General features: G+C 61.2%; 4 protein-coding genes and 1 long non-coding RNA gene across 13 annotated transcripts; 3 read left to right on the forward strand and 2 right to left on the reverse strand.

Annotated features, from left to right (window-relative positions):
- Positions 1-62: 62 nt before the first annotated feature.
- E4F1 (E4F transcription factor 1) lies at positions 63-9,608 on the reverse strand. Of its 5 annotated transcripts, none has more exons than XM_043560892.1 (14): positions 9,452-9,608; positions 7,137-7,288; positions 5,772-5,877; positions 3,366-3,559; positions 3,137-3,257; positions 2,865-3,017; positions 2,602-2,771; positions 2,071-2,280; positions 1,690-1,795; positions 1,376-1,593; positions 1,019-1,217; positions 788-930; positions 645-707; positions 63-561 (listed from the first exon to the last, which is right to left on the reverse strand). In XM_043560892.1, exons 1-14 carry the CDS (start codon positions 9,606-9,608, stop codon positions 205-207), a joined length of 2,349 nt encoding a protein of 782 aa, XP_043416827.1. In that variant the 3' UTR covers positions 63-204. The 5 variants fall into 5 exon arrangements, with proteins under 5 accessions (XP_043416827.1, XP_043416826.1, XP_043416825.1 ...); XM_043560891.1 differs by having other exon boundaries at positions 1,690-1,798; XM_043560890.1 differs by having other exon boundaries at positions 2,856-3,017.
- A 2-nt stretch (positions 9,609-9,610) lies between these two features.
- LOC122471813 lies at positions 9,611-12,362 on the forward strand. The gene is made up of 2 exons (XR_006294286.1): positions 9,611-9,721; positions 10,676-12,362. It is a non-coding gene; the product is annotated as an uncharacterized LOC122471813 (long non-coding RNA).
- Positions 12,363-15,210: 2,848 nt separating this feature from the next.
- Positions 15,211-18,123, forward strand: LOC122471816 (phosphoglycolate phosphatase). Its single transcript, XM_043560908.1, has 2 exons — positions 15,211-15,929; positions 16,031-18,123. Exons 1-2 carry the CDS (start codon positions 15,287-15,289, stop codon positions 16,354-16,356), a joined length of 969 nt encoding a protein of 322 aa, XP_043416843.1. The 5' UTR covers positions 15,211-15,286; the 3' UTR covers positions 16,357-18,123.
- A 512-nt stretch (positions 18,124-18,635) lies between these two features.
- Positions 18,636-24,337, reverse strand: MLST8 (MTOR associated protein, LST8 homolog). Of its 5 annotated transcripts, none has more exons than XM_043560905.1 (9): positions 24,257-24,337; positions 23,562-23,729; positions 23,352-23,403; positions 23,105-23,267; positions 22,695-22,770; positions 22,458-22,610; positions 21,503-21,627; positions 21,224-21,387; positions 18,636-21,121 (listed from the first exon to the last, which is right to left on the reverse strand). In XM_043560905.1, exons 2-9 carry the CDS (start codon positions 23,688-23,690, stop codon positions 21,003-21,005), a joined length of 981 nt encoding a protein of 326 aa, XP_043416840.1. In that variant the 5' UTR covers positions 23,691-23,729; positions 24,257-24,337; the 3' UTR covers positions 18,636-21,002. The 5 variants fall into 5 exon arrangements, with proteins under 5 accessions (XP_043416840.1, XP_043416838.1, XP_043416842.1 ...); XM_043560903.1 differs by having other exon boundaries at positions 23,105-23,285; XM_043560907.1 differs by having other exon boundaries at positions 23,562-23,726; positions 24,257-24,311.
- BRICD5 (BRICHOS domain containing 5) lies at positions 19,082-20,546 on the forward strand. Its single transcript, XM_043559471.1, has 6 exons — positions 19,082-19,126; positions 19,265-19,402; positions 19,612-19,767; positions 19,841-19,942; positions 20,200-20,353; positions 20,452-20,546. Exons 1-6 carry the CDS (start codon positions 19,082-19,084, stop codon positions 20,544-20,546), a joined length of 690 nt encoding a protein of 229 aa, XP_043415406.1.
- Positions 24,338-27,889: the final 3,552 nt, after the last annotated feature.

The raw sequence follows: 27,889 nt of genomic DNA on the forward strand, positions 1-27,889 counted from the left end.
ACCTGCCAGGACAGTGGCCCCAGACCCCGAGGCTGCCGCTGCCACGGCAACATCACAAGTGGCAGATTTTCACATTTTATTGTAAAGCAACAAAAAACTATTTACACTCCCACATCCCCTCTGAACACCTGAATTCTGTGTTCTTTCTTCTCTGGGCCCTCGCCCCTACCCAGCCCAGCCTCCAGGACCCTGCAGACGGCCACGCTAGACAATGACCGTCTGCACCTCGAGCTGGCCCTCCGGTGAGGCGATGACCAGCTCGCCCGCATGCTCTAGGATTTCAATGTCCTCCGACGAAACCATGGTCACGGTGGCCTGCTCGGCACCATTTGCACCCGCACGGGCTGTGAGCACGGTGCCCTCGCTGATGGCCGAGGCCAGCGTCATGGCCACCTGTTCCGTCAGGCTCTCAGGGGTGGCGATGGTGATGGTGTCGGCGGCAGCCGCCTCTGGGCCCAGCCCCGCCTCCTGATCCATAGTCACATTCTGCACGATGATCTGGTGGCCGGCGCTGGCCTGGTGCACGATCTGCTGTACCACCTTCATGATGTGGCTGTCCACCTGCGGGGGGCTCACCGCTCAGCTCGCGCCGCGGAGGGACGGGGGCCCACACCACCCTCCTGGGCCCTCCCCCAGCCCCTCACCTCTGTCTGGGCTCCCTCAATGATCTCCGCGGCTTCGCTAGCCTCCGCGTCGTCCGCAGCAGCCTGGACACGGGTCAGAGGTCAGCCGACCCCAGGGGAGGCTCCGCCACGCCACCGTCCCACCCCGCCCCTGCTGCACCCACCTCAATGATGTACTCCTGGGTGTCGGCCACCACGGAAGAGAACTCAACCAGCACGGCGTGCGGGTCCTCAGTGAGGACTGCGGCGGCGGCCGCGGGGCTCTCCTCGGCCACCAGCAGCTCCTCCACCTCCAGCAGGCAGCCGCCTGGGGCCGAGGGGGGGGGGGGGAGGGGCTCGGTCAGCACGCCGGGCACCCCTCCCCGCCCTCGCCCCCCACCGCGCCGGGCCCTGACCTTTGGTGCGCAGGTGCCGGTTGAGGGTGCCGTGCTCGGCGAAGCCCCGGCCACAGCGGTAGCACTTGAAGGGCTTCTCGCCCGTGTGGTGCCGCACGTGCCGCACCAGGGAGCCCTTCTCCCGGAAGCCACGGCTACAGAACGGGCACACGTGCGGCTTCTCCTCCAGGTGCGTCCGGAAGTGCACCTGCTGGGCGTTCTGTGGACCCGCACCGTCAGTGCCGGCCTGGCCTCGGCCTCTGGGCCAGGCCGGAGGGGCTGGGGGAGGGGCTGTGTGGTCAAGAGGCAGGGACGGGACAGGGATCTGGCCCAGGAGAGGGGAGCCCTTGGGTCAGGGGTCGGGGCCCGAGCACCCACCTTGGTCTTGTAGCACTTGCCACACTCAGGACACGGATAGGGCCGCTCATCTGAGTGGACGCGCCGGTGGCCGCGGACATGTGCGATGGTCTTGTAGAGCTTCCCGCAGTCTCCGCAGCGGAAACGTCGCTCATGCACGTGAACCTCCTGGTGCTTCTTGAGCAGGTAGGCCTTGGGGAAGGCCTTGCCACACTGCACGCATGTGAACGGCCTTGGCCCTGGGGCCGCACGGGATGTCAGGCCGGGTCGCCACCCAAGGGCCCCAAACACACATCCTGGCTGGCTGCCAGCTGCCCCCCACTCCTGCCACCCACCTGCGTGGCCCCTTTTGTGGGCCTCCAGGGTGGCTGCCGTCGGGAAGGTCTCACTGCACTGAGGGCACGGGTGGGTCCTAGGCACGGCTGAGGGCCCGCTGGCCACCTGCTGGCGGGCGGGGGGAGGTGTCCCAGCATGCCTCCAGCACCCACTGCGGGCTGGACCCCAGCAGCACCAAGAACAGAGCTGTGGCACCCCCCCACACCGGCAAGCTCCACCATGAGCCCAGGGAAGGCAGTAAATGGGGGAAAATCACTGCAGAAAGTGGCTCAATGTTTCCACCCCAGGGAACACAGCAAGGACGGCTCCAGGGCCAGGGTCGTGACCCTGTACCCAAGGCCTGACCCCCAAAGGAGCTCGCCAGCGGCGCAGGCACCTACTGTCTCCAATGGCTCCACCTCCAGCAGCGGCAGCTCCGGGGGACCGTCTCCCAGGGGCTGGGGACTGGGCGCCGCGGGAGGGGCTTGCTCCAGGGCCCCCTCTTCTCCAGTGACACGCTCAAGGACAATGCCAGAGTTCTGCATGGCCTGGTGCAGCAGGTTCTCACGGCCACCCTCACCGGAACAGGGAAGCTCCTCGGAGCCGGGGGGCTGTGGGCAGGCAGACGGAGGGCAGCTGGTCAGGCAGAGACACTCGGTACCCACTTGCACGCACTACACGGAGCAGAGCCAAGGGGCCCCAGGGGCACCGTGCATACGTCTTGGGGAGCCCCACAGCCCGTTCCACCTCACCCCAGCTCCCTGTCCCTCACCCCTCCCTGCCCTCTGGCATGCCATTAGTCTTCTGTCTCCCCTGCAACCACACTGAGCACCAGGAAGGCAGGCCAGCTTGGTCCCGTTCCCGCTGGAGCCAGTGACCGGCACAGAGCCCGGCACTGAGCGGACAGAGGCCAGCCCCTGACCTGCCCGCACCTCTGGGGCCAGGGCTTTCATGCCCAAGGGAAGTTCTTGCATCTGGACGTGGACTTCGTGGATGACAGTGCCCTTGGCGTCTGTCACCAGGTGAATCACGGGCGATGTCTCCATAGGTTCGCCCGTCACCGATGATGATGTAACAGTCCCCACGGTGGAGGCGCCAGATCCTTTAAGGCAGAACCAGGAGAGTCCCTGAAGAGACCGCTGACCAGGGCAGCACCCAGGCCCGGGCCAGGGCGGGGAGCCCCTACCTCGCGGACCTGCAGACGTGTCCTCTTTGCCCACAAGCACGTCCTTGCTCGCGCTGAAGCGAATCTTTTCGGTGCACGGGGTCAGAGACTTGAGGTGCCGGGTCAGCGCACCCGACTCCCGGAAGCTCTTCCCGCACTTGGCGCACTTATAGGGGCGCTCATCTACAGAGAGGGCAGGGTCAGCCCCGGGGCCAAGGGGCAGGCAGGCCCCCAGCCACAGCCTCACGTTCCCCCCAGAGGCAGGGGCCACAAGGCCGGCTCACGGCCCCCTCCCGGCTCACCCGTGTGCCGCCGGTGGTGCCGGATGAGCGAACCCTTGGTCCGGAAGGACGCCCCGCACAGCTTGCACTCGTGGTCCTTGCGGCTGCTGTGGGTGACCATGTGGGCCTTGAGGATGCTGCCCTGGGGGAGGGCGGGGAAGCAGGGCTCAGGCACCTCCCCGGCGGAAGCGGGAGGGAGGCCCGGCCCCACCCGCCGGCGGGGCCGCGAGCACGCAGCCCCCGGCCTCACCGTCTTGAAGGTCTTGTGGCACAGCGCGCACACGTATCGGCCGTCCTTGTTCACCAGCAGCTTGACCTGGGCCTGCTCGCCCTCCCCGGGAAGGCCCGGGCCCTGACGGCTGGGGCTGCCCGGGGCTTCCGCCATCTCGTTGTCCCCCGGCTCTGCCTCGGCGGCCACAATGACCTCTTTGATGTGTCCGCCGCCTGAGGAGAAGAGGGTCAGCCTGAGCCTCGAGACCCTGCGGGCCCTGCCACCTCCTTTGATCCCTGCCCGGGGACGTTGCTAGGACACGGTGGAGCTGTCCTGACCGCCCTCCAGCTCCAGGGCCTAGTATCTGCTCCCTGAGCTGGAGGCCGCCCAGAGGAGCTCCGGGACCCCAGAAGGTGCCCAGTGGGGAGACCCACCATGAGCACCGGTGCCCCCTCCTAAGCCAAGGAGCGCAGGACCGGATGTGCGCAGGGGTCCTGCCCCCTCTGAGGACAACTGAGTGCCAGCACAGAGACGGTGGATGGGCCGGCCCCGCTCACTGCACCGGCTCCCACTGTCAGGTAAGAAAGATGCCTCGGAGGGCGGGGGGGAGGTCACCCACTGTGTCTTGAGGCCGGCGGGCCGGGGACCCTCCCGGGAGAGTGAGTGCTCCCGAGAAACCTGGAGCTGCCTGAGGAAGGAGGCCTGGCCTTGGCGCCTCTCACGGGTGATGAAAAGATCTGACGACGTGCAAAGCTAAGCTGTAAACACACCTCATAATTTCTGCTCATAAAAACGACATGTGGGAAGTGGCTGTAAAGCCACTTCTTAGGAACCATCTCAATCGGCCAGACATAGTGTGTTGACAAGCCATTCTCACACAGAACGCAAGCGCCGTGACTCAGACAATTAAGGCCATCTCTCGCCCATGCCCTGGCTTATGCGCTGGATGCTCTATCTTTGCTCCGCCCCAGAAGCAAACCTCCAGAAGGCCAGGGACCTCTGCCAGGAGAGGACTTGGGATAGAGCGTGGCACAAGACACAGCAGGCGGACGGCTCAAGGAAGGGAGAACAGGGCTGCCCTGAGTCCAGAGATGAAAAGCAAGTTTGTTCCCAGCCAAGAGGCAGGAGGGCCGGGAAGAGGTATCTGGCCCCCCACACACCCCCTGCCGACTGTGGCCCCTGGCCCCCCAATCCTGGGAAGCCAGCAACTGGCAGTTTAGGGCTCTAGCCAACCCTGGAGCAAGGAGAGCAGACTCCTAGGGGGCATGTGGTGCACCCAAGATGCCTGCAAAGGGGGAAACTCCCAAGGGGACAGAGAGGCAGGAGGCACCCAGAGGGGAGCCCTCAGAGCACAGGGACGAGCCACCGAGCAGCAGGTGTGGGCCAGCTGGAGGTCAGGGGGGCGGGAAGGGGCCTGGCTAGAGGTGCCACCCAACCCCAGGGGATTTGTTTTCCCATATGACACCATCCAGGGCCAGAGCACGGCCCCACCCCCCACACAACAACATTCCGATCCAGAATGGCAACAGGTGAATGTCCCTGTCCACAGGAATGTCAGGCAGGGGAAGGGACAGCATGGAGACAAGGATGGATGTCCGGCTGCCTCCCTGAGGTGGGTCCGTGGCAGAAAGGCCTACTCTGCGGCTCCCCTCCCGAGGTCTCCACCCCTCTTCCTGCCCCATCTGGTCCCAAGGGCTTCCCAAGGCCAAGGTGTACCTGTCACCCAAAGCCACATCCTGTGCAGCCGCCCACTCAGGCACCTGCCAAGACTCCTGCCCAGCAGAGCCCTAGATAACAACCCTTCCTTCCAAGCTGGGCAGCAGGCTGCACCCTCCTGTCCGGCTGCCCTTTGAAGGCTCCCCCTTCCCATTCCAGACCTACCAACTCCCCCCTCTCCCGCTGCACACCAGCAAGGCACTCGAACTTACAAAGAGCCATCAAGGAGGCTGACTGGGCACTATACGCTCATAAAAGCCAGGTGAGAATCAGGGCAGGAGTTGCCACCCCCACAGGGGAGGGGAGAGCCAAGGTCAGACAGCAGGTCCGGACAGGGCTGGAGCCACCAGTGCATCCTGTGCATACCCCAACCTGACCCATCAGAGTGGACTGTGGGGTGGGGAGCAGGAACCGGGGTTGGCAGAAAAATGGGGAAGATTCCAGAAGGACCAGGGAAGGACCAGGGAAGCAGCAGGAGCAAGCAGCCAGCTCGTGACTGTGCACAAAGTGAGGACTCCCTGAGCGCAGGCCACACGCCTCCCCTCTCCTGGCGGGCAGGGCTTGGTGCCCAGTGCTCACTCTGGAGAGCCTCGGCCCTCCTCAGCCAGGCTTTGCTCTCAGGAGAGCAGAGGGTCACAGCAGCAAGGGTCCCTCGCCTCCAGCCCTAACCACAAACAACTGTGCTGAGAGCCACACATGGACAGACACTGGGAGACCACACCGGCTTACCCACGATGTCGGGTGCGTGGCTGATGTCTGTCGTTAATGCGGCCGTCTCCACCACGATGTGGGCCACCGTGATGGGCTCCTCCGGGCCGGCCACCGCTGGCACCACCTGCCGTGGGGGGACAGGGGACAGAAAGGATTCTCCTGCAGGGCTCCAGAGTTCCCTTGGCTTGGAGAGGGAAGGCTTGGGTTTATCTCCACATGGGAAGGCTGCGGTGGGACCTGTCATCTCCCCCGACATCTCTCCCACCCTAGTCCCTCCAACCCAGGCCTAAGGGGTCAGCCCCGTCACTCAAACACCCCTGGCCACCATGGGCCGGATGCAGAGCAGCGAGCACCCTTGCAGAGGGCTCCCGGGAGAAGTGACCGGCAGTTCCAGCCCGAAGCCCAGTTGGCTGTGCAGGGATGAAGGTCAGCACCCTCACCCACCAGCCCCAGCCAAGCTATCAAGCGATGTGGGTCCAGGGGCCTTCCTAGAGGAAAGGGCACCACCGGGAGGGGCCAGGAAAGAGCACAGGGTCTGAGGGAGATGGCTGTAGTCCCACCATCCTCTGGGCCATTCCCTGTGACGAGCTGAGGCGGCTGACATCTCCCAGAGCCTCCTTTCCCAATGCCATCCGACGAGGGGCCTGAGAACACCACCGTGCAAAGGTGCTGGGGACCTTCAGAGGCCTGGATGCGTACAGCCCAAGCACGTGCAGCATGACAACCTTGGCCATGTTTATGACAAAGTGGCAGGACTCCCAGAGCCACCCTTTGCAGGATCCCGAGAAACCATGTGTCAGGGGTGCCTGGGCGCTCAGGTGGTTGAGCATCTGACTCTTGGCTCAAGTCATGATCTCACAGTTTGTGAGTTCAAGCCCCACGTCAGGCTCTGTGCTGACAGTGCGGAGCCTGCTTGGGATATTCTCTCTCTCTCTCTCTTCCTCCCCCAGCCTCTGTCTCTCTCTCAAAATAAATAAATAAATTTTAAAAAGGAAAAGAAAAAGAAACCGTGCATATAGGGCAGGAGAGAAGCCAAAAGAACAAAAGCCACCATGACAGCCCTGAGCCACTGAGCCAGGACAGACCCTGAGGCTCCAAGAAAGGAGGGATGTCAATTGTGCAGGCTTCAGCCAGAGGCTGCTGGGAAGGCAGGGCCATCCCAGGCCATCCAGGAAACCAGGAACACTGCCAAGCTCTTAGGGACAGGGCCCAGGCTCCCTCACCCATGACCAGATGCCTGTCCTCTGTCCACCCCCGTGCCACAGAGAACCGGCTGCGCAGGTCTGTCAGGGCACGCACACACCCCTTCCCAGCCACCAGGTGAGCCCAAGGAGGAGGGCGAACATGTGCGTGGACGTGTGGTGGCAGGTGGAGAGGGCTCACCTCCTGGCCCAGCAGCGCAGCAGCAGCAGGGGCGGCAGGCAGGGCCTCCTGAGGGGCCCGCTGGCAGACTTTCTGGAGTTTGTGCTGAACAAAGTCTTCCAAGGCAGTGAACTCGGCCTGGCAGCGGCCACATCTGTGCACATCGTCCTCATCTGCAACAAGCCTGTGCTCAGTGGGGCCTGGGAGGGCCTCCAGCCCCAGGCCAAACCCACCGAAGGGTGCCATCGGACCACAGGCACCTTCCAGCCTCTGGTGACCTGCGGAAGAGGTGCCCACCCCAGGGAGAACAGCATCCAGCAGGTGGGGGCCCCAACCTGAGAGTTAGACTGCAGAGATCCAGTGAGGCTGCCGTGCCCAAAGCCCCCACTTCAGAGATGAGGGGACAGAGCCCCAGGGAGTAGCTAAGAGGTGGAGGGATTCACCCAAGCCGGTTTGGGGACAGTGGAGGACCAGAGTTTAAGACTGCTTCTTCGGCTCTGAACGGGCAGGAGCTCCCTCCACTCAGGGTGGAACTTCCCAGAGAGGCTCCACACCCCAGGCTCAAGTCCCTCACCATGTAGGCTGACCATGCCTGCCCCAGGTCCTACAGGAGGCACTTCCCACTCACTGAGCCCCTCCTGGGTGCCAGGCACCTCACTGGGGATGTCCCCAAATCCAGCCAGCGCCCTGGGGAAATAAGGATGACTATTCTCATTCCAGGAAAATGACCTGAGATTCAAGACCACCCAGCTGGTGAGTGTTCGGGCCAGAATCTGAACCTGAGGGTCTACTCCAGATGCCCCGCTATTTGCACAAAGGGACGGGAGGATGTTCCTTGTGCTTCTATAAAAGTCTGCCAGTTCCCACCACCTCACATCCGGTCCCACATCAAGGTCAAACCCAGGCCTGGCACACGGAAGGAGCCCAGTCCATGTCTTTTGAGTCAGTGAGCAAACAGAGGCCCACACCACACCCATGACGGGCCCACACAAGGCCACCTGCCAGAGGGCGATCCCCTCCAGATGGTTCGCAGTCACAAGCGAAGCACTGACGTGCCCACCACCCTTTTAACCTTCCCCCCAGCGAAGGAACACCCACCACAGAAGGGGACACACTCCGCCCCGTGTAACAGTGACAAGGCTGGGGGCAAGCACAGCAGGGCCCAGCAACCTCCGAAGAGATCCCTCTCCAGGCCGGCACTGCCCCTAGTGGTACTGCCCCTCCCCCAGCTGGAATAAGAAGGAGCAAGAAAAAACCATGCGCTGAGAATAGGAGCTCTGCGGAGACAGGGGCCACTACCCCAAGATCGCTAGCCAGCCCCCCTCCTGTCTGGCCCAGTCTATAGCCTCATGAGACAAGCTCGGAGGAGAGAGACCCAACTTCTGTCTGCACAAGCTGTCAGGGCGCTCGGTCGTCCGCTCTGCCCTCAGCCAGTTGCCACCGGCTCTGTCTTCCTTCTCACCGGGGTCCGGGGAGGCAGCGCAGCCCGGAAGGTAGGGGAGTCGGTTGAGGAGTCACACAGCCCTGGCATCCAGTCCAATCCTTGCTACTTACTAGCTGGGTGACCTGGTCACCTTCACACCTTTGAACCCCAATTTCCCTCATCCACAAAATGGGAATGAATCACAACAACAACAACAGGAGCATCCAGGGTTGGTTTGAGGACAAAAACGCTGATGCCGGGTAAGTGCTTAACACGTTTTTAGCAGCAGCGGCAGCAGCATCCCCTGCCCAGGACCAAACAACCAGAACGTGGCGAAAGTGGCAGGTGTGGGATGGAGCCCGCAGGCCGGCTGCAGGCCACCGGCTCTCCACCACTGGGCTCTGCTGCCTCCCCGAGGGGCAGCCGGGGGCCTGGGGGCGAGGCCCCGCCCCACCGCACCCCCAGCCTCCAGCCCCACCCCAGCCAGGGCTCTAGAAACCCGTCAGGTGCATTGGGAGGGGGCCCAGAGGAGGGCGGGGCCTTGCCCAGACCCCGAGGCGAAGAGGCGCCTGAACGCCGGCCTGAGGGCCAAGGCCGCCAGTGGAGGCGACGGCAGAGGTCTACACACGAGCAACCCCACAGCCTTGGGCACCTGTGAGTACCCGCGAGTGGGCACCGAGGCCCACGGGGTGATGGGCGCCCCACAGGAGAGGCCCGAGGGTCTGAGGAAGCCGGGGAGCGCGTGGAGGGCCATGCAGGACCCCTTGGGGACCCGTGAGGTCCGCAAGGAACCGGGGTCTCGGACGGTCGGTCGCGTCCACAGCTTAGGCCCTCGGAGCCGCCTCCAGCCAGGACTGAGCCGTCCCCACCCCGGCCGCGCCCGACGCTGTCAGGCCCCGTCAGGCCCGGTTACCTTCTTCGCTAAAGGGCGCCGGGAGGCCGAGGAACCCGCCAGGAGCCAAGGCCGCCGCCGCCGCCGCGACCCCGCCCTCGCCCGCCTCCCGCCCGGCTTCGGCCCGGGCTTCTGCCGTATGCGCGGCCGTCACCCGCACTGCCATCGCGCCCTCCATGTCGCAACGCGCCGCAGGAAGATGGCGGATTTACGACCGTGTCGTCATAACAACGGGCCGCGCTGAGGCGAGCGAGAGAAAACGACGAGAGGAGGCCGACGGGGCGGAGCCAGGTGGGTTTGACAGACAGGCAGCGGGGCGGAGCCTAGGAAGAGAGGCCTAGAATCTCAGAGGCGGGGCCAGACTCCCGGAGAGAAGGCAGGGGGAGGGGCTGCTCGGGGGCGTGGTTACGCTGGAGCGGACTGACTAGCAGGCGGAGGGGCGGGGACAGAGGCGGGCCCGAGGGGCGGGGCTGGGTGAGGCGGGGGCGTGGCCATGCCAGAGGGGCGAAGGGCTTGGTTCCCCGAGCGGCCCCGGAAGCTTCAGGAAAGGATGAAGCAGACATTCTGAGCCGGTGGTGCAGCCGCGGGCGCCCCGCCGGCGAGACACTGCCCCACCCCAGCTCCGGCGGGTAGTGTGGTGCGCGGGTAGTGCGGTGCTCGTCGCCCCAGCCCCACCCCCTCGGGTCAGAGCCTCCCTTGTCGCCACGGTCGCCGGGAGGCACCCGATTTGGGTTTGGCTCACGGGTAGCTTCGCTAAACCTTTTATACTTACGCGTATTTTTAAAATTGTAATAAATATACATAAGAGTTGCCTTTAATGGCATTTAGTGCATTCACAACGTGCACACAATGTGCATCACCACCGCCAAGTTCCAGAACATTGTCGTCATTCCAAGAGGAAACCTAACCCCTTAGCACTCACTCCCCATTCTCCCCTACTCCCAGCCCCTGGCAACTACTTTCAGTCTGTAAGGATTTGCCTTTTCTGGATAATCTCAAATAAATGGAATTACACATGTGGTCTTGTACATCTGGTTTGTTTTGCTTAGCATAATGTTTCCCAGATTCATCTGTACTGGAAGCACGTCACTACATTTCTTTTTATAGGCTGAATAATATTACATCGCCAGGAAAGACCACAATTTATTTAGTCTTCGCATTCGGTTGGGTTGTTCCCACCTTTTCCACTATTATGAATAGTGCTGCCATGAACACACATGTACAAATTCCTTTTATTCTTTTCAGGTGATATTTAATTAGCTCTATGAAGCTAAGCACTTTACAGGATTTTCTCATTTAAGTACCAATCGCCCCCATTTTGAAGATGAAGAAACTGAGGCACAGTACTGATAGGACGCTTGCCCAAGGGCAGACTGGAGACGGAAGTCTGCACAGAGCCATGGGCTGGAAACCCAAAGGATGTGCTCTCTGCCACATCAGTTATCTTCTGTGGCCCAGCCCTGTGCTGAATCCCAGAGACTCAGATGAATCAGAACTGGTCTCCTCCAGGAAGGCTAATCTCTAGAAAAGACCAAGCAGAGACTCAAGGGACGGGGCAGAGAGTAGACTGTTCTGCCCTGGCAAGGACACCAAACAGAGACTGTCTCCATGCTGGGGCTGCCCAGCTGGGCCCCCGAGGACCCTTGACCTGGCAGAAGCTGGCCTGTGTGAAGCACAGGTCAGATGGTCAGAGGTCAGACTGGGGTAACGATGAGGTTGCTTTCTGCATGAGGCTTGCTCCCCAATGCAGGGGGATAGGCAGACGGTGTGAACGCATTTCAAAAGGATCCCTCTGACTGCTGTGCGGATAAAAGGACCTCAGGGCCCATAGAGGCAAGAAGATCCCAGATGGATGGTCTCTGAGAGGGACAAACCGGAGGAAGACCGGGGGCTGGGGGGAGCTTGTGGAGGGGGCTTCTGGGAAGGGAGGACCAGGAAGACACCTCACTTAAGGATGTGCTGAAGAGTAATGGTGAAGCCAGCATCAGAGAGAGAGAGGAAGCCCCAGAGGAATGGGATAGGACAGGGTCTCAAAGGCAGAGGACACCCTGAGTGTGGGTGGACACGAGGAGGAGCCGGCCCAGCGGAGACAGAGAGCCTGCCTGCCGCGTGCTCCAGAACCATGTCCGGAGCGGACCAAAGCTCCTGCCTGGTGGCTCCCTGGGAGTCAGGAAAGGGCATCCTGCACCAGTGAGTCCCAGGTCCTGCGTTAGCGAGAGCCCAGGCAGGCCAGCGGGTACAGGGGCAGACAGGCCTAAGGTCACTGAAAGGCACAGTGGCCAGAGAAAGACAGGAAAACCGGAGTCCCCACTCCCCCAAACAGCCTCCTCCCCGACCCAGCCCTCCGCGGCACGGGCTCCAGCGGCACCCTGTGTGTTTTTAGAGTCAGTGCTGTGCTGACCTGCCGTGGCCAGAGCCACGGAGACTCCATCACCCTTTATGAGGACTGCTCAACCTCTGTTCTTTGATGGACGTATTGAACCAATCCCATGCTGAAGAATATTTAGATTGCTTCCGAATTGTTTTGTGTGCCACTTGAGTCCTTTTGAAATGACTCCCTTTTTTACTTAGCTCATTGGAAGCAATACCATCTGCGAAAACAGATTCAATGGCTACTTGCATTTTCTAATACAACTTTTTTCATGTTTGCTTATTTATTTTGAGAGAGAGAGAGAGAGAGAGAGAGAGAGAGAGAGTGAGCATGCAAGCAGGGGAGGGGCAGAGAGAGAGGGAGAGAGAAAGAATCCCGAGCAGGCTCCTCACTGTCAGCGCAGAACCCAACGTGGGGCTCGATCCCACGAACCATGGGACCATGACCTGAGCCGACATCAAGAGTCAGACCCGGCCTGCTGAGCCACCCGGGCACCCCCATTAGTTCCTAATACAATTTAAATCCATGCAAGGCTGTTAAAATTAAATAGCGTCTGGTGTTTGTCCTTGTACCATCTAAATCCGTGCCCCATATAGCCCGCGGGGGGGGCTTCCTCACTTTGGGGAACCCTGGCGCCATCTAGTCACAGGTATACACTGAACGTCTACCATGTGTCGGGAACACATCATGACCATGATGCACTCCTCCCCCATCTATACAGGGCACCTCACTCAAGGTCAGCCCCCCTGCCATAAAGTGCAGTGTCCCTTCCGGCCTCCTGCAGGACCATGACCACAACCACCTCCCCTCTCGACACTGGCCGCCCCACATTTCTCACCGTGCCGGCTCAGTCCCTACAACCCACAGGACGTGTCAAACCAATCAGGTATGGCAGAGCTCCACTGTGGAGTCAACTGAGTTTAATCCCACCCCTACCTCGTCCAGCCGGTGACTCTCTCTGGCTCAGTTTCCTCATCCACGAATGGGGACACTACTAGCCTCTGCCTCTTAGGGCTGTAATGCAGATGAGGAGCAGGGCTCAGTGCCTAGATGCTTACCAGTGCCCAGGAGACCAAGGCACCCGGGCAGGTATTGCACACGCTGGCCCATGGCTGGACAGCAACAGCACTGGCCAGTGTACCATATACCCCGGATGCTTCTGGGTGAAAGCAGGATTTCTGATCTTCTGTCAAATCCAGCTCTTCCCCGCGTCAGCTCCACCACCAAAACTAAGTGGGAAGACACAGGGAGGAAGGTGCCCCCCTTGTGGACAGTGGGTGCACCAGGCAGCAACACTTTGCATGCCCTGCCTTTGTGGGCCACGGCCCCTCCAATCTCCTCCAGGGGTTCCCAGGCCAACAGAGACCAGCAGAAACGAGCCACGTATAAATAAACAGGGCCCTAAGGGAACTGAGGTCACCGGTTTTACCTCATGGGTTTGGGGGGGGGGGAGTGGGTCCAGAGCAGACTTTATGGAGACCTGGGGCCCAAGAGAAGAGCAGGAGTTTGACACTCTGGGAGCTGGGGGTCTGGGGCACCTGTCACAGGGTAGGCTTTCAAGAAACCGGGCCCTTTGTAATTCTGCTCCCTGGCCCTACCGGAAGTAATAACAATAAACATACACACCTACCTGTGAACTTGCAGTTCCAATCGGAATTCTATTTCACCCAAGAGAAATGAGTGCCTGGGTCCACAAATGAGTGTACAGGAACCAGAATGTTCACAGTATTATTTACAACGCTCCCAAACTGCAAATGACCCGGTGTCCACCTACTGGAGAACAGACCGACGGATGTATTCTTACAAGGGCTCACATGGCAATTAAAACAACAGAAAAGGATGAATTTCCCAGACATTGGGTGGATCCATAGCAGCGAGACTCATGGCAAGTCTGCGAGACCATCTGGAACAGGCAGAGGAGGCTATGACTCACTCCATGGTGACAGAAGTCGGAGAAGTCGTTGGGGGAGGGGTCTCCGCTATTGACTGGCTGAGGGACTGTGAGGGAACCTTCTGGAACGAGGGAAAGATCCTCTGGCTTGATGTGGGTTGTGTTCACACAGGCGTAGAGGTATGTAAAATTCAATCAAGCTGCACACTTAAGATCGATGCACTTTTACTGTGTATGAGGCCTCAATAAAAGTTAACAATGATACCAAATAAGACGATGGTAAGTGCTGTGTTGTACGCAGTGTCTTCTTAACCCCTAAACCTGCCGCCTTGTAATAACTCGTTCGCATGACCACTAAGGCAATCCCGCCGCCTTATAATAAACAACCCCGTTCACAGTACCACTAAGGCACAGGGAGAGCGTTTAAAAAAAAACATTTTTTTTTACACTTATTCTTTTTTTTTTTTTAATTTTTTTTTTTTGTTTCAACATTTATTTTTTGGGGGACAGAGAGAGACAGAGCATGAACGGGGGGTGGGGCAGAGAGAGAGGGAGACACAGAATCGGAAACAGGCTCCAGGCTCTGAGCCATCAGCCCAGAGCCCGACGCGGGGCTCGAACTCACGGACCGCGAGATCGTGACCTGGCTGAAGTCGGACGCTCAACCGACTGCGCCACCCAGGCGCCCCTACACTTATTCATTTTTGAGAGACAGAGAGAGACAGAGCACAAGCGGGGAGGGGGCAGAGAGAGAGGGAGACACAGAATCCGAGGCAGGCTCCAGGCTCTGAGCTGTCAGCACAGAGCCCCACGCGGGGCTCGAACTCACCAACCCCGAAATCATGACCCGAGCCAAAGTCGGACGCTTAACCGACTGAGCCACCCAGGAGCCCCTTAGGGAGAGCGTTCTCGCAAAGGACAAGATATGGGAACGCGAGGCCTGCCGGGACGGAGCCCCGGGCTGCACTCGGCACTCAGCCGTAATCGGCTCACGCGCTAACACCGTGTCGGTCCGCAGCGTGCCCAGGGCGGAGGGCACGACCCGGCGCCGCCCAAGAAAGGTGCAGGCGTGACGCCGACCCCAAGGCCGACCTCTCCGCCCGTCACAACGCCCCGCCGCGCTCCTGCCGCGGAGAAGCCAACCAATCGGCAGCCGGCCCGGCCCGGGGTCACTCGATTAAGGGCCTCCGTCACCTAGGCTGACCACGCGGCGCCAATGGGCGAGCTGCCCTGCGGCCGCCAATGAGCTGCGGCCTTACGTCCAGCGCCGGCTCTGGGCTCCTCCGCAGCGTTTCCGCAGTGAACGCTCCTCTCCGAATGCCGGTTGGCTCCCTTCCAGCCAATCACCGGGGAGCCTCGGACTCAATAGCCAATGGCCGCCCGCCTCCCAGTGCCGGGCCGCGACGGTTGGCGCTGAGTTCCCGCAGCCCGCGGGAGGCGGGGGCGGATTGGCGCAGGTGGCGTCCAATGGGCGGCGCGCGCGAGGAGCGGGGCCAATGAGCGCGCCGGGGGCGGGGCGGGAGCTGCGGCGGGCGGCTGCAAGGAGCGGCCGGTGGCAGCGGCGGCGGGCGGCCGGTGGCGGCGGCGGGCGGCCATGGCGGCGGTGGCGGAGGCCGGCGGTGACGACGCCCGCTGCGTGCGGCTGAGCGCCGAGCGGGCCCAGGCGCTGCTGGCCGACGTGGACACGCTGCTGTTCGACTGCGACGGCGTGCTGTGGCGCGGCGAGACGGCCGTGCCCGGCGCGCCCGAGGCCCTGTCGGCGCTGCGGGCCAGCGGCAAGCGCCTCGGCTTCATCACCAACAACAGCAGCAAGACCCGCGAGGCCTACGCCGAGAAGCTGCGGCGCCTGGGCTTCGGCGGCCCGACGGGGCCCGGCGCCGGCCTCGAGGTCTTCGGCACGGCCTACTGCACCGCGCTCTACCTGCGCCAGCGCCTGGCGGGCGCACCGGCCCCTAAGGCCTACGTGCTGGGCAGCGAGGCCCTGGCCGCCGAGCTGAAGGCCGTGGGCGTCTCCTGCGTGGGCGTGGGGCCCGAGCCGCTGCTGGGCGACAGCCCCGGCGCCTGGCTGGACGCGCCTCTCGATCCGGATGTGCGCGCGGTCGTGGTGGGCTTCGACCCGCACTTCAGCTACATGAAGCTCACCACGGCGGTGCGCTACCTGCAGCAGCCCGGCTGCCTGCTCGTAGGCACCAACATGGACAACCGGCTTCCGCTCGAGAACGGCCGCTTCATCGCGGGTCCGTGCGGGGCGGGGGCGGCGGGAGGCTCAGGGCGGGCCGCCGGCCGCTCCTGTCCTCTGACCCCGGGTGCTCTCCTCCCCTCCCTCTCCGCCCCGCAGGTACCGGCTGTCTGGTCCGAGCCGTGGAGATGGCCGCCCAGCGCCAGGCCGACATCATAGGGAAACCCAGCCGCTTCATCTTCGACTGCGTGTCCCAGGAGTACGGCATCGACCCAGAGCGCACCGTCATGGTGGGAGATCGCCTGGACACAGACATCCTCCTGGGCGTCACCTGTGGTCTGAAGACCATCCTGACCCTCACCGGCGTTTCCACTCTAGGGGACGTGAAGAGTAATCAGGAAAGTGACTGCATGTCTAAGAAGAAAATGGTTCCTGACTTCTATGTTGACAGCATAGCTGACCTTTTGCCCGCCCTTCAAGGTTAAAGACTTAGTGTCTTTAATCTCCAGAATAAAACAAATTGAAAACCACTTACCCAAATTAATAGGTGGGGCTTAAGCATCCGCTCAGCTAGGTGGCTTCAGAGAGTATACTTGGAGTTAAGTAAAGGCACTAGTTGTTAACCTTGTAAGTAAACGTTTGGGGGGCGATGTTGTTTACAGATGCTTATATTTGAAGATGCACTTTTAAACCTGGAGGGCGTTGTGGGGGTCCTGGGCATCCGGTGCCATTGACAAGGGCAGGCTTAATCTGTCCAGGATTCGGGTCACCTCAGGGTGGTTACCCAACCTGCTCATGGGACTGAAGCAGGTCTAGGATGTTCCATGTTTTATTGAAAATTTTATTCAGGGATTGGGCCTCCTATACAGGGTAAAGGGGAGGACGGTCCGGTTATTTTGACTGTTGTGAGGAACTTGTACAAAGAGCCCCAGGGCCTGTCTGTGTGGTCGTCTGCGGATGATCCTGCTCCGGGATCCCGGCTCCTCACCTGCAGGGTGGGAGTGGAGGACAGGGTATGTCCCTGTCCCTGGGCCGCAGGGTGCTGACCTCAACACCACTGCCCCACGCTTCCTTAAAAACCACTCTGATGTCACAATCAAGGGTCTGTTCCGCTTCGGATACCCAGGGCTGCCACACCTCATATGTGGTCACGGAGTTCTGGCAACTGCGTCCTGCTAAGCCTCAGTTTTTTCAAGTGTGCATTTAAATCCAGCTGACTTGAACTGAGCAAAGCGTTGGCTGAGCAGCCGAGAGGGTGTGGATGCCTTTGCTGAACTCTGGGCAGCTGTGCAGAGAGCTCAGAGTAGTGTTGGTACCAAAAATTATTTTTTTACAGTTTTGAACAACTTTTGTCAAACGGTGGAATTGAATCTTAAGTGTGTTAATTAATAGCTGTGCTCTGTCTTGTAGGGAAAAATCCCCTGGAGAAGTCTCCGTGCCCCGCAGCCAGCAGCACGGCTAAAGGCGTGTGCTGGCCAAGGAATGCCTGTCGCCCTGGGCGCCCTGTGGGGGAGGGGAGGTGGGGAGGAAAGAGGTGTCCCCAAGAACAGGAAATCCTTTTACAAGGCATCCGATGTCTTCCTGTCCTCCCGCACCCTGTCGGGGTGGGGGTGAGATGCCAGTGCTCCACGAGGCCACTCATGTCGGCTCTGGAGCCCCTTGTGGGAGGCCAGCGGAAGGACTGGCTGGGTCCACCTGCTAGCCAAGGGTTCTTGGCAGTGGGCCCTGGCCTTTTCTGCCTCTTCCCTAAGTTGCTGACCTGATAAGCAGACTGTCCAGCCGTACTTGTAGGGCAGGGCCTGGGAAGCTGTTCCTTTTGGCCGACTCCTTCCCGGTGCCTCTCCCTGTATTTCCCCGGCATTTGCCCCCAGTTTCTCTCCTAGCCCCAGAGCCGCTCCTTCACTGACTCTCTTAAGTTCTCATAGCAATAAAGGGTGTCCCAAGCCTGCAGCTCTTCCCGGGGCCGGGGTGGGGTGTCTGGGGTTTGAACTCTGCGGCGGGGCAGCACGAGGGCGGCCAGCACCTGTGAGGTTGGTGGTGCTGACGTTGGCTCTGCGAGGTCGGCTCAAGGTGGGTCTGGATATTGAGCAGGCCTGTCAGGGCGTTGTCACCCACACCAGGAGCACGCGGCAGGTGCGGCAGCCGGCAACACTTCCGCCGGGCAGCGGCCCGGGAGCCCAAGTGCGCCGCATCTCTCTCCCTGTTGCACTGTGTGAACCCAAATCTGTATTAAACTCTCAAACCTGCGCTGACTCTGACGTTCTTTGCCCGTGTTTTGACAGCAGCCCTGGTGCAGAGGCTGCAGCAGCCTCGCCCAGTGTGGGTGTGGGGGGCTCCGAGGAGGACGTGTTCTGGGATCGCAGTTCCAGAGCCGGGGTGCCGGCCACCACGACGTCACCGCATCCCAGGCCCGTTACAGAGGGGCGGGTGAGTGGGTTCCGGGGAATTAGGAAAAAGGCACGGAGGAAAGCCACAGGCAAGGACCACAGGGTGTGAAGCTTGTTGGGAGCACACATCCTGTGAGCTGCCGGGCCTGGCGGAGCCCTGTCACAACCCGCGTCCTGAAGAAGCTGGAGACGCAGGCTGGGAGCAGGGCCCCAGAGGAAACCACCCCGGGCAGGGCCGGGCCGGCAGCCCCAGGTGTGCGGGGTCTCCGGTAGGCTGCCTGGACCCGTCGTGGTCTCACACCTGCGTGCTACGTCTGAGGAATCGGGAAGCGGCTGGGGGGACATGGGATCGAAGGACACAGGCAGCACGGACTCCCTTACCGGTCATTCATGAAACGCATTTATTGATGGTTTGCCACGAGCCAAGCCCCAGGAATCCAGAAGTAACAGTAAAGAGACTGGAACAGCCTCTTGAGAAAACTTAAGCCCGTCCCCAAGCAGACTCTGTAAAGTCGTTCTGCCGGGGCCGCCCTCGGTGCCAATCAGTGGGACCTGGTTTCCCGGAGAGCCATGCACTTCCAGTCTCCAGTCAGCACAGGCCAGGTGTCCAAGAGCCAGGCACAGTGACAAGCACCCCACCCCGCCCCAAGGATGGGGGCTGTCCCGGCCCTGACCCTGATATCAGGTAGCTGGGCTGGCGGGAAGCAAGGGGGGCAGGAGAGGAGGGGGCCGGGATGGTTGTTGGCTCATCACTGTACCGAGGTTTCCCCAGCTGACTGCAAGGGGCAGCAGACAATCAGCGCATTGTCACCAGGGCCGCGGCATGGAGCAGACGGGCTGCTGCGAGGAGAGCCCCGGGCCCGGCCAGGTGAGTGCCTCCAAACACCTGGTGCCCTCTCCAGGGACAGAGACCCAGGGCTTGACCTGGGCAGGGGACAGGAGCGCAAGTGCCCACCTCCCACCCCTCGCCTCCCCGAACCAGCCTGCTCCCCGGTCTCTGCTCTAGGCCCCACAGACTGCGATGGGCCCCCAGGTGAAGGCCAAGCCCTGGAAGACCCCCGGCCTGTTCCTGCTGCTGCTGGCACTGGCCGCTGCGGGGGTTGTGGCTGGAGGGCTTCTTGGCTTCGCTCACAGCCCTCCCAAGGTGAGCTCCTCCTCAGGACCCGGCCAGGGATACAGACACTGGGAGGTGGGGGGAGGACAGCACATCCCAGCCTTCCAGTGGAGCCAGGGCCCTGAGCAGAGGCAGGAGGCCCAGGCGGGTGGAGGGGCCAGAAACCTCACAGGGAGAACTGGGGGCGTGTCGGGGGCCACCCCGGCCTACCCAGCTGAGCTCTGGCTTCCTGATGTCAGCCTCTGCTGCAGATGCTCCGTCTGACCCTTCCGGGCCCCAGGGCACCCCGGTCCAACCAAACCACCCAGGTGGATATGGCCCGGAACGTGGCGACCATCCGGGTGACCCCAGCTCAGAGCAACCACAGCTGGGCGGTGCTGTTCGATGGGCAGAGCGTGAGTGGGCTGGGGGTGTGGTCAGCACCCACGGATGTACAGGTGGCCCTGCCTCACCCGCCTGCCTCCCCAGGGCTGCGTCTGTTACCGCCCCTCAGAACACCGGGCCTGCTTCCTCCGCCCGATGGAACCCCGAGATCGCGAGACCCTAGAGCTGCTGGTGAACAGCTCACAGGTAAGCAGCCCCGTGCGGCCCATGCGGCCAGGCTCCAGGGGCCAGGGGACAAAGGGTCCTGTGTACAGCCCGGCCCTGCAACGGGCCGGAGCTCTGGTTTCAGGGAACAGAAGCCCTGTCTTCCCTTGGCTGAGGCTGCTGACAAGAGCTGAGGGTGGTGCCGGCACCGGGCCAGCGTGTCCAGGGGACAGGCCCTGCCCCAAGCAGGGCAGGTGCAGATGCCCCAGTGCCATGGCCCACCAGAGTCTTCTCCGCAGGCCCGAGGGTCTCACGGCCCCAGCCAGGACACCCGCTACGTCCAGGAGCTGCTGGCAGTGCTTGGGGACCGTGAGGTGGACCCCGCTCAGGTGGGGGAGTCGGTGCGGCACCTTTGCACGAAAATGCCCATTTACTGGGCCCGTCGAGCAGAGGGTAAGTTGGGGCTGTGCTGAGAGGCCCGGGCTCCTGCACGACAGTCTGGAGAGAAGGGTGAGGAGCCCCCTGGGGCTCAAGCAGACCCCTTCCCCCAGGACCCCGGAGACAGCGGCTGGTCTACCTGTGCATCGACATCTGCTTCCCCAGCAACATCTGCGTGTCGGTCTGCTTTTATTACCTCCCAGACTGAGTTCAGAGCCCGGCCCGGCCCACAGGCCAGCCAGCTGGCCGTCCCCGCCATCAGTCACGAGGAAGGTGGCTGCCGGCGGGGCTAATAAACCCTGCACCTGGCCGTAACGGTGTTCTTTGTGGCTTCAGAACACAGAACGGGCAGGCGGTGGAGGGAACACTGGCTTGGGACGGGACACCAGCCTCGGATCCCCTAAGTCATGTGGCTCTGGAATTTCTGAAACGAGGGTAGGCTGGCTCAGGTCGGCTGCCTTTCACATCCACATAAGCAACTGGAAGCTGAGAGGATCCCACGCCATACCGGCCTGGCCCCTGGAAGCCGGCCGAGGGGACCAGGGTAGCCAGGCAGGGCCAGCTGGCCTGGGCTGGTGGAGGTTCCCTCTGAGCCGGGCATCTGAACAGACGTATTCAGCAGGCGCTGCCTGGACAGCTGCCTGCGGCTCCGAGGGGGCTCAGGTTAGCCCAGCACGCTGTCGTTGAAGGCCAAGCAGACCACAGCTTTCTGATGGCCCCCGTACTCTCTCTTGATCTCTCCTGTCTCCACGCACCAGAGCCGGGCCAGGTTATCAGAGGAGGCTGCGGGGAGGGTGTAAGGAGTGGCTCAGCACGCAGCCCCAGGGCAGGAGCACAGGGGGCTGGCGGGGATGGGGACGGACAGGCCGGGTACACCGGGCTCACCGGTGACGATGTACTGAGAGTCCCCCGAGAAGGCGCAGCCCCACATCCAGCCTCGGGATGACTCTCCCGGGTTGCTGCTCCTGATGCTGAGCTCTGTCATCAGGGAGAAGTTGGACGTCCTCCAGATCTTGCACGTCTGGTCAGCCGAGCAGGTGGCAAGGAGCCTAGGGAGGGGCGTGAGTGCGGCGGGGGTGTCATCAGCAGTCACTCCCACCCTGCACCCCTCCGCCATCCACGAGGCAGGCCCCGACCCATCAGGCCCCCGGAGCCCGCACACACGTGGAGTCAGGGCTGAAGCGGCACTGCAGGGCGTAGCGGGTGTGTGCAGGGATCTTGGTCTTGGGGATGAGCTGTGTCACCTCGTCGCCAATGCCCCCAGTCAGATTCCAGACGTAGCAGTTCCCCTGCAAGCGGGCGGGGAGTCATGGGAAGCCTGGAGCCTTCCATCTGACGCACAGGGAAGGCTGCCCTGGCAGCTGGACCCAGACCCAGGGGCTGCCACCCAACACGCAGAGATCTGGGGGCCCGGGACGTGTGGCCGGCACCTCTGGTCCTGCCCGCACAGACTGCCTGGCAAGCTGAGAGCGAGAGGCCGCGCCTGGCTTTCGTGAGTGCTGCTGGCCAATGGGAGTGTGAAGAATGAGAAGGCAGTCGGGCCCCTCAGACAGTGGGGACAGAAGGAGGGCGGTCTGGGGGGCACCATGGGACAGCTGATCTGTTGAGATGTAAAGACATTACAGGGAGAAGATGAGGCCGGACGGGGCATCGGGGCTAAACCCCAGCGTCCCAAGGCCAGAGTGAAGAGCCAGGTCACCTAGGGGTCTGTGCAGGGAATGGAGCCCTCGGGCAGCTGAGAGAGAGTGGCACAGGGGTGGAGGGTATCAGTGAGGGCGGAGGGAGGACACAGAGCGGCTGCAGCCGATGTGCGTGTGAGGACACAAGCCAAACTGGGACCAGGAGGAGACGGGGAGGAGAGGGAAGCAGAATCGAGAGGCTCTGGAGGTGGAGGTGACAGCCGCTGGATGAGCCATGGTAGGAGCGAGAGGGGGCGTCAGGATCGACACCCGGGTTTCTGGCTTTGGTGGCTGGGTTGGAGCCCAGGGTGGGGGGAGCAGGCCTGCGGGGGGTGGGGGAGTGTGAGGGAACATCTGGGGAATAAGCCACGCGGAGGAGTAAGGAGGATAAGGGGCCGGGTGGAGCTGGCCTCCCCCGCGCGCTCACACCCAGGACTCACGGTGCTGTTGACGGCTGCCATGTAGCTGGCATCGGGGTCAATGTGGGCAGACGTGATGGAGACCTCAGGCTCGGGTATCAGCTGCTCGTTGTGGTCGGTCTTCAAGTCCCAGATGTGGATGGCGCCGCTCTGGTCACCCACGATGAGCTCCGCCTGGGGTGCAGGGGAGGTGAGGGAGGGCGGGAGTCTCCCGCCCTCCTGCACACCTCGGTGCCCGGCCCCGTGCGCACCCCTCACCTGGTTGGGGTGCAGGCACACGCAGTTAATGGGTGCGTTCACCTGGAAGATCCGCTGACACTGTAGGTTGCGGGACCTTTGGGGCGGGGCACACGCTGTAGTGGGTGCGATCAGCGCCCCACTACGTGCTCTCTTCATTCGGCACCCCCAGGGGCAGCCCCTGGCCTCAAGATGGCACTTGATGCAGTTCATGCTCCAGAGCTCTCTACGGTGTCAGGCTGAGGCCGGGCTCGTCTTCGTGTGGCTTCACCCCTGCGCTACCCTGCTTTTGTCACTGCCCTCAATAAATCACCCGCTCGGGAAAGCCCATCTCAGCCTCTGCTTGGAGGGCCCCGCCCGGAGACGGTCTCCTGGCTGGCCCCCAGCCCCACACAACCAGCAGCAGGCCCCTCCTACCCAAGGCCCCACACCTGAGGTCCCAGATCCGAGCAGTGCAGTCCTCCCCACCCGTGTACATCCACCGACCGTCCTCATGGAAGCCCACAGACGCGATGTTCTTGTTGACCCCGTCGTAGCTGATGATGGGGTTGGGGTTGTTGGAGCTGAGATCATACATGCGAATGTGCTGGTAACCTAGGGGCACAGGGTAAACTGAAGAGTGGCTGTGCTTGGAGAGGCTCGGCAGAGATGGAGGGTCGGGGTCGAGGGTACAGGTACCTGCAGCCGCGATCATGCTGCGGTCAGGCGTGATCTCCAGTGCGTTCACCTGCTAGGGCCTGTTAAGGAGCGTGACGAACGGAGCCCTGGAGCCAGAACCCTCGAGGCCTCCACCGTCTGGCTCGGCTGCTGCATCCTTCCCACCCGGGGCACCCGTCCTTTGCCTAAGCTGTCACCCCCACCCGGCGTCCTTCCCCGAGTGGAGGATACAGAGTCCTGATGCTGCACCGTGCGGGTACAGATCCCACTGTGGGCCTGCCAGAAGCGCACCGTGTGGTCATAGCCCGCAGTGGCCAAGATGACCGGGTCACTGCCCACCGTGCCCGGGGACGTGTTCATGGTGTGGAAGAAGGCTTGGGTCTGCACTGGACCCGACTTCTGAAAAGTAGGGGTCAAAGGTCAGAACATCTGCACAAGAGAGGGAGGTGCAGTATTTAGGGAACACCCTCTGGGTCCACTGGGTGCTGAGAGACAGGCATTATCACTCTCATTTTAGAAATGAGAAAACAGGCTTAGAGGTTCAGAGAACGCGTGACAACCTACGGACAGCTCCCAGCTCCAAGGCACGTGCTCCGTTCCGCGCCCCACGGACCTGGACAGGACGCCACCCCACCCGTCGCCGCCAGGGGGCGGTCACGCCCGGGGCGCCGCTCTGCCGCAGGGGCGGGCCGCGCATGCGCAAGGAAGTGGACGGGCCGGAGAGGAAAGCCGAGCCCTGCGGCTGCGCATGCGTAGCAGGCCCGCGGCTAGGCCTGATGGGAGGGGGCGCTCTCTGGCCCGACCCTCGGGTTTCCCGGTGCTTCGCCGACAGCCCTGGCTGCGTCCCGCTGGGCCACCTTCACCCAGGCGCTCTCTCCTGTCCACCCAGGAGCCGCTTTGCGGCCCTCGCCCCGCGGCCCCCGTACCTTACACGCGGCTCTGCGCTCCGCCGCGGCCCAGGACGGCGAGCGGAGCCAGAGCAAGTCGATAGAGGCCGCGGCCGAGCGTAGAGTTATCGATGGGCCTTGGGCGACACCACGAGACTTAGGCGGGGGGGGGGGGGGGGGGGGGGCGAGACCAACGTTCTGGGGCGGGGGGAGGCCCCCGTGAGGCCTGGCCTCAGCCTTCTCCCCACTGGGGCATCCCACCCTTCGGACAGCTACCCATTTTCCAGGCTTGGTCCCAAGGGGGGCTCCGCCCCACCCCCTTCCCTCTATCCCCTGCTCCCCACGCCCGTCTAGGATGCCCAAGTAAATTACAGGACGCCCAGTTAACATTTGAATTTCAGGGAAGCAACGATAATTATTTTTTTGGTATAAGTATATCCCAAATATTCCACGGGATATACTCATACTAAAAAGCTAATGATGGCCATGGGGAATGCAAATGTTTAACTGGATGTTTTGTAGTTTTATTTGCTAGAAATGGCAATCCTAGTCTGGGCTCTTTCAGTCCTCTTCAGCCCTGGCCTGACCCTCTTGTCTGCCCCCTCTGCCCAATGACCCCTCCAAAACTGGGGTCCCTCGTGCTTCCTGTTCTATTTAGCACGCCCACACTCCATGCACTGTGGCCTCATCCTCTTAAATGGAAAAACAAAAATCCCACGGTTTCTTCCCACCACACTTAAAAACACAGCAACACACCTCCCTTCCTTCCTCTGGCTCCACATCCCCCCACCATGCCGCTGGGCCCTGGGTCCCAGGAACCTTCCCTCCAGTACCTTCCCCACCTTCCTCCTTCCCCTGGGCTTGCTTTCTCCCTCTGTCCGCTCCAGATGCCACGTGCTCCATCCTGCCAGGGTGGACAACAGCAGAAGAACTTGACATCGTTCCGAGGGAGAGAGAGAGAATCCCAAGCAGGCTCTGCACCATCAGCACAGTGCCTGACACAGGGCTCGATCCCACGAACCAGACCGTGAGATCACGACCTGAGCCAAAATCAAGAGTCAGCGCTTAACCCACTGAGCCACCCGGCTGCCCCGGGCGTGTTTTTGTTTTAATTGTTTTCACACACTATGAAATTAACCTTTTTTTTTTTTTTTAAGTTTTATTTATTGGGGAGACTGGGTGGCTCAGTGGGTTAAGCGTCCAACTCTTGATTTTGGCTGAGGTTATGATTTCACAGTTTGTGAATTCAAGCCCAAATCAGGTTCTGTGCTGACAGTGCAGAGCCTGCTTGGGATTCTTTTTACCACCCCCCCCTCTCTGTTCCTACCCTGCTCGAGCGCACACTCTCTCTCTCTCTCTCAAAATAAATACATAAACTCAAAAACATTTTTTAAGTTTTGTTTATTTTTTAGCGATCTCTACACCCAACATGGAGCTTGAACTCACAAACCCTGAGATCAAGAGTCACATTCTCTTCCCACTGAACCAGCCAGGTGCTCCTGAAACTGACCATTTTTAGAGGGAACAATTTAATGGCTCTTAATACATTTACAGTGCTGTGCAATCACTACCTCTGTTTAGTTCCAGAACATTTTCATCACCCCAGAGGAAAACCCTGTACCTCCGTGCCCTCTCTCCCCCTTACCCCTCCCCACTCAACCCCCAGCCCCTGGCAACCGCCAGCCTACTTTTTGTCTCTATGGATTCGCCTGTTCTGGAAATTGCATATAAATGGAATCCTACGATATATGGCTTCTTTCACTGAACATGATGATTCAAAGTTCATCCAGGTGGTGGGGGCGCATGTAGCACTTCACTCCTCTTTATGGCTCAATAATATTCCATTGTGTGGCTGGACTGCGTTGATTTACCCACTCGTCTGCTGGGGGACACTTGAGTTGTTTACACTTTTTGGCTATTACGAATTATACTGCTGTGAATGTGCCGGTACAAATATCTTTTTGAGTATGTGTTTCCATTTCCCTGTATACTAGGAGTGGAATTGGTGGGTCACATGGTAACTCTATGTTTAACTTTTTGAGAAACCGCCAGAAGGTATCTGGTCTTCACAATGGCTGTGCCAAGGAGAAACCACGCTGGTTTTGGAGATGGGGAAACAGAGGTTCAGAGAGGTAGAGTCATACGTCTAAGGGCACACAGCTGGAACATGATAAAACCCATCCTGCTGGGCTCAGCTCTCCCATGACCTTGCCCCTTCTCGGCAGCCCGACACCTTGCGTGTCCCCTCCATCCTCCTCTGTAAGTACAGGAGCTCCGCCCAGGCAGCTCTGGGAGCGGCAGATGAATACGTAGGGTCAGAAGGCTGGCAGGGGAGCTCTGTGAGCCCCAACACCTGAAAGACATCCGGAACAGTCTGAACCCACGAAGGAGCCTGAGAGAAGGAGGCAGGAGGGAGGGCTGGAGCTGAGGGAAGGCTGGAAGATTCCACCAGGTATCTCTGGGGTCCCACCTGTGGCCCAGGGGCCAGGCCCTGAACTGTTTGTCCTTTCTGTGGGGACTCTGGGTACAGCCTGGGGACTGCACATGTCCCACACCTAGGGGTAACTGCTGGGCCGGGCAGGGCTCCCCACCCAGCCCGAGCAGCTCCAGCATCTCTGCTGGGCGGAAAGAGGGGACAGGAGGCATGGCTGTTGACCCTGTCTTATGTAGCAAGCACCAGCCGAGCACGTTACAGAGGTGGCGTCTACGAGAATGAGAGGAACGATGGCAGCTGACATATGCTGTGTGCTCCCAGCAGCCTGCGGGGACGGTCCCCTTGCCATCCCCACTTTATACATAAGGGACCAGGCAGCAGGGCTCTGGGGGGCTGGGAGGGGCACCTCCAGCTGGTGGGCAGGAGCAGGGCTTGCGCAGGCCCCAGTGGAGACTGCCATGCAGCTGGGAAGGGGGCCAGCCCGGGCTGCAGTGAGGCGGCCTCCAGCTCCACTCCAGGCTGAGCTTCAGCAGTTCTGCTGGCTCAGCAGCCCCTCCTCCCGGGATCCTCGGAGGCCCGACTTCCTGGAGGGCTGCCCAAGTCCCGCCTCTGCATCCTCGTACCCCCCCAGTCGGGAGCGGCCGGCCTGCCTGCGACCCCCTCCTTAGGCTTGGGGGGACCCCAGGCAGACGCACGTCCCTGTTTTCACGTGGACCTTCCCCTCAGCCCTGGGCTGCAGGCAGCAGCGCCGCTGGCCCATTTTACGGATGTGGCGGCTGAGTGTCAGGGCTCCTCCTCCAAGGTTGCTGGGCTGGTCAGTGGTGCATCTAGGACTTCTTGACCCCTCCCAGGCCATTAGCCTCACATAGCAGAGCGAACTGAGCAGAATCTGTAACAGCTCTCGTCTTCAGTTCGTGAAAGTGGACCACACAGCAAGGTACCCGCTTACAGGTCTGGGGAGTGACTACGGGGTGCCTGTTTGTGGGTTACAGATACAGCTGGGGGGGGGTGGGGCGGGGCGGGCAGCTGCAGGCGGGACCAGTTCATTGCTCAGAGGAATTAGAGAGTTCTAATTTGGAACTTGGCCTTTTGGGCCATGATGAAAGCGTATCTGTCAAGGTAGGAGGACAGAACCTATTTTATTTAATGAGTTATTAGCCTGGCTTATAACAGTTAAATATTTGGACATTTGGTGTGTGGGCCTCTGTTTGTACCCTTGCCCCAGGCCCTGCAAACGT

This window comes from Prionailurus bengalensis, chromosome E3 (genome assembly GCF_016509475.1).
Source record: "Prionailurus bengalensis isolate Pbe53 chromosome E3, Fcat_Pben_1.1_paternal_pri, whole genome shotgun sequence".
Taxonomy (NCBI): domain Eukaryota; kingdom Metazoa; phylum Chordata; class Mammalia; order Carnivora; family Felidae; genus Prionailurus; species Prionailurus bengalensis.